General features: G+C 39.3%; 2 protein-coding genes across 2 annotated transcripts; both read right to left on the reverse strand.

Annotated features, from left to right (window-relative positions):
* Positions 1-1,848: 1,848 nt before the first annotated feature.
* LOC119666303 lies at positions 1,849-2,589 on the reverse strand. The gene has a single exon (XM_038075584.1). The coding sequence runs from the start codon at positions 2,587-2,589 to the stop codon at positions 1,849-1,851; it is 741 nt and encodes a 246-aa protein (XP_037931512.1).
* Positions 2,590-2,801: 212 nt separating this feature from the next.
* Positions 2,802-3,401, reverse strand: LOC119666304. Its single transcript, XM_038075585.1, has one exon. It carries the CDS (start codon positions 3,399-3,401, stop codon positions 2,802-2,804), a length of 600 nt encoding a protein of 199 aa, XP_037931513.1.
* Between the last annotated feature and the right edge of the window lie 313 nt (positions 3,402-3,714).

The raw sequence follows: 3,714 nt of genomic DNA on the forward strand, positions 1-3,714 counted from the left end.
GTAAAACTTCTGTCCAAGAAGTTGTTTGGTGGCACATTAAGGCTGCTTTTAATGTGCGGTGAAATCGTTCCACCATTCCGTTACTTTGAGGATGGTAACTCGTAGTTCGTAAGTGTTTGCAACCGATAACTTCAGCTAGTTGGTTGAACAATGAAGATTCAAATTGTCTTCCTTGGTCTGTTGTGATACGTAAGGGTACGCCAAAACGTGCGATCCATTGAGTAATCAGTGCGTTTGCGATGGTTTCCGCTGTTTGATCTGGGATCGGAATTGCTTCTGGCCATCGGCTGAAACGGTCGATGATGGTTAATATATATGTGCAGTTGTTTGATGGTGGTAGCGGGCCGACGATGTCTATGTTTATATGTTCGAATCTGTGTTCAGCGAGTTCATATTGACAAATAGGTGAACGGTTGTGACGTTGCACTTTAGAACGTTGGCATGGGATACATTGTCGCGTCCAGTTTCTGATATCAGCATTTATAGAAGGCCAGAAAAATTTTTCAGCTATCATTTTTGTTGTGCCCCGAATGCTGGGATGAGACAACCCATGCGTAGCTTTAAAGATATGTAGCCGGTATTTCTGCGGAATGTAAGGACGAATTCGCCCAGTTGAAACTTCGCAATAAATTTTATCTGATATTGTTGGTAAAGATAAAAGTTTGATTTCGATGGAATTGTTGTTTTTGATATCTTGTAGTTGTGGGCAACATCGTTGTAATCCAATTATACAATCGTAGTCGATTTTTGGGATGCTAATACTATCTATCCGCGAGAGAAAATCTGCTGGGATGTTGTCTTTTCCGCTGACATGAACGATATTCGTTGTAAATTGACCTACATAATCAAGCTGACGGACTTGACGTGGTGAAGCCTTGTCGGACTTTTGCTGGAATGCGAACGTGAGTGGCTTGTGGTCAGTTATTAATACGAATTCACGACCTTCTAACATATGTCGAAAATGTTTTATGCCCTGATATGCGGCTAACAACTCACGATCGTATGTGCTGTATCGTTTTTGTGTATCTGTTAATCGTTTAGAGAAAAAACCGAGTGGTTGGAACGTGCTGTCTGTCACTTGATGAAGAACTGCGCCGAGAGCTTTATCCGAGGCGTCTACTTGTAATGCAAGCGTAGCAGTTTTTGACGGATGAACAAGTAGTGTCGAGTTTGTTAGTTCATCTTTACATTTTTGGAAGATTGTTTTGTTCACTTCAGTCCAGCATAACGGTGTGTTGTCGTTCTTCTTGTTTCCTTTTATCATTTGTTGAAGTGCAGTTTGAGAATCTACAGCGTTTGGTACGAACCTGCGATAAAAGTTAAGTAATGCTAGAAATCTTCTTAATTCTTTTGTTTTTGTTGGAAGCGGGTACTCGCTGATGCTCTTCACTCGATCTGGTAGAGGTTGAATGCCCTTTTCACTGATGAGATAACCAAGAAATTTTACTGTGTTTTGAGCAAAAACGCATTTTGATACGTTTATTATTAAACCATGTTTTCTGAATCGTTCGAATACTTGTTGCAAGTGTTGCCTGTGCTCTTCCTCGTTTGCTGATGCAATAATGACGTCGTCAATATAGGCAAAGGCGAATTCGAGATCTCGTAATACTTCGTGAATGAAGCGTTGAAATGTTTGACCTGCATTGCAAAGTCCGAATGCCATGTTAGTAAATACAAATAATCCAAATGGAGTTATGATCGCCGTTTTTGGAATATCCCCCGGTTCAACTGGTATCTGGTGATATGCCTTAATCAGGTCGATGGTTGAAAAAACTTTTTGGTTATATAACATGTGTGCAAAATCATGTATGTGAGGAACTGCGTAACGATCTGGGATGGTGATTGCATTTAAGCGACGGTAATCTCCGCAAGGTCTCCAACTACCGTCTGTTTTTTTACCATATGTAAGGGGCTAGCCCAATTGCTGCTTGATGGACGGCATATTCCGGCTGTGACTAAGTTTTGGAATTCTTCTTTTGCTGCTGCTAGCTTGTCTGGAGGTAACCTACGTGGTCTCTCACATATTGGTGGACCTTTTGTTAATATGTGGTGAGTGACTTTGGTCACCTGGCGATTTGTCGGTGTTGGTTTAGTGATGTCGATGTATTCTTTTAGTAGATCTGCAATTTTGCAAGATGTGTTCACAGTTGATATTTTTTGCGCATTTACCTTACGTTCGCTTGCGGCTGAGAAAATCTTTGTTGATGTGTCGATCAATCGTTTCATTTTTATGTCTACTATTAATCCGAAATGATTTAAAAAATCTGCACCGATGATTGAAGTGTTTACATCTGCGATAATAAATGGCCATGTGAAATTTCTTCGTAAGCCAAGAGCTAGAGTTATCTCTATTTCTCCAAATGTTTTGATCATAGAACCATTTGCTGCGTAGAGTATTCTTTCGTTCTTATTGTTTGTATTTGAATTTTTTTGTTTGGCGGCAATAAGTGAAACATCTGCACCCGTGTCTATTAGGAATGATTTTTTTGTCTTATTGTCATAGACGAACAGTCTTGTAGATGTTTCGTTTACAACTTCCTCTGCCGCCGTAGACGAAGTCGGTTTTAGCTTTTTGTGCCATATGTGCATGGCTGCTTGCAATTTTTTGCATTTGACCCATATGTTCTATGATACCAACAATTTCTACTGGTCTTTTCTTCACTATCATCATGACATTGCCGGTTTCTGGATGTTGAACGTGAACGTTGATTTGTTCTTGAGCGGTGTTCGGTTGATAATTTCGAGACCATTTTCGTCAGTCTGGTCACTTCTCGTTGAAGTTGTTCGATTTGTGCATCACGTTAAATATGAGCTGCTGCAGGGACGTTAGCTGCATTGACGTAAGTTCCTTGCATTGTTGAGTTTATACGGATTGTTTCGGTTATGTTGTCTGCCAATTCCGCCATCTTAGGTAGTTCCACTTGAATTGTGGCTAGACATGTCTGTACTTCTACAGGAAGACGTTGTAACCATAACCCTTTCAGTAATTGTTCGTCTTGTTTGCTTCCACTAATACGTTGCAATTCGCTTAAAAGATGGGATGGCTTTTTATCCCCAAGCTGTAAACCACTAACTAATTTTTGTATGCGTTTTTGTTCACTATCCGCAAAGTTTTTTATTATTGCTTGCTTGATAGCTTCGTACTTCTGAGTTGCTGGTGGATTATGTATTGTGTTATAAATCTGTTCTAACAGCGATGCATCCAATGCTGCGATAACTGTGCCAAACTTTTGAGTATCGCCCCTTATGTTGTTGACTTGGAACCAGTAGTCCAACTGAATAAACCAAAGGTCAATGTTGTTTTTTATTAATGTTGACATCGGCAGCTTTATTGCAGTGATTGTTGCGTTTTCGTTGATTGGGTTAGTGTCTTCGGTTATCTTTTGCTCTTGAGTAGCCATTTTTGATATTCGGCGTCGGCTTGGTCACCAATGTAGTGGTTTTTTATGTTGGGGTTTTATTTCGAATTTAACACTCCGTATTGGTAATGGATAAGTTTATTTATTTCTTATAATTATTTATTATAAAATATTCTTAAAGTTAAGATTTGTGTTTTTTCGTTTTATTCACGTGCTGCTTTGTCTTTTTCCAAACTACTACTGGCGGGAACTGCGGATTTTGTTGTCTCCTTTGTGCCTTGTTGACAGTTCTTTTATTTATATTTTTTGGTGCTGCCACAAACTTATAATATTTTAAAATTAAATAATAATGACA

The sequence above is a fragment of the Teleopsis dalmanni genome, chromosome 1 (genome assembly GCF_002237135.1).
Source record: "Teleopsis dalmanni isolate 2A chromosome 1, ASM223713v2, whole genome shotgun sequence".
Classification (NCBI taxonomy): domain Eukaryota; kingdom Metazoa; phylum Arthropoda; class Insecta; order Diptera; family Diopsidae; genus Teleopsis; species Teleopsis dalmanni.

Bases quoted from the DNA above. Each gene is read 5' to 3' on its own strand.
- LOC119666303 (XM_038075584.1), bottom strand. From the start codon at position 2,589: ATGCACATATGGCACAAAAAGCTAAAACCGACTTCGTCTACGGCGGCA.
- LOC119666304 (XM_038075585.1), bottom strand. From the start codon at position 3,401: ATGGCTACTCAAGAGCAAAAGATAACCGAAGACACTAACCCAATCAAC.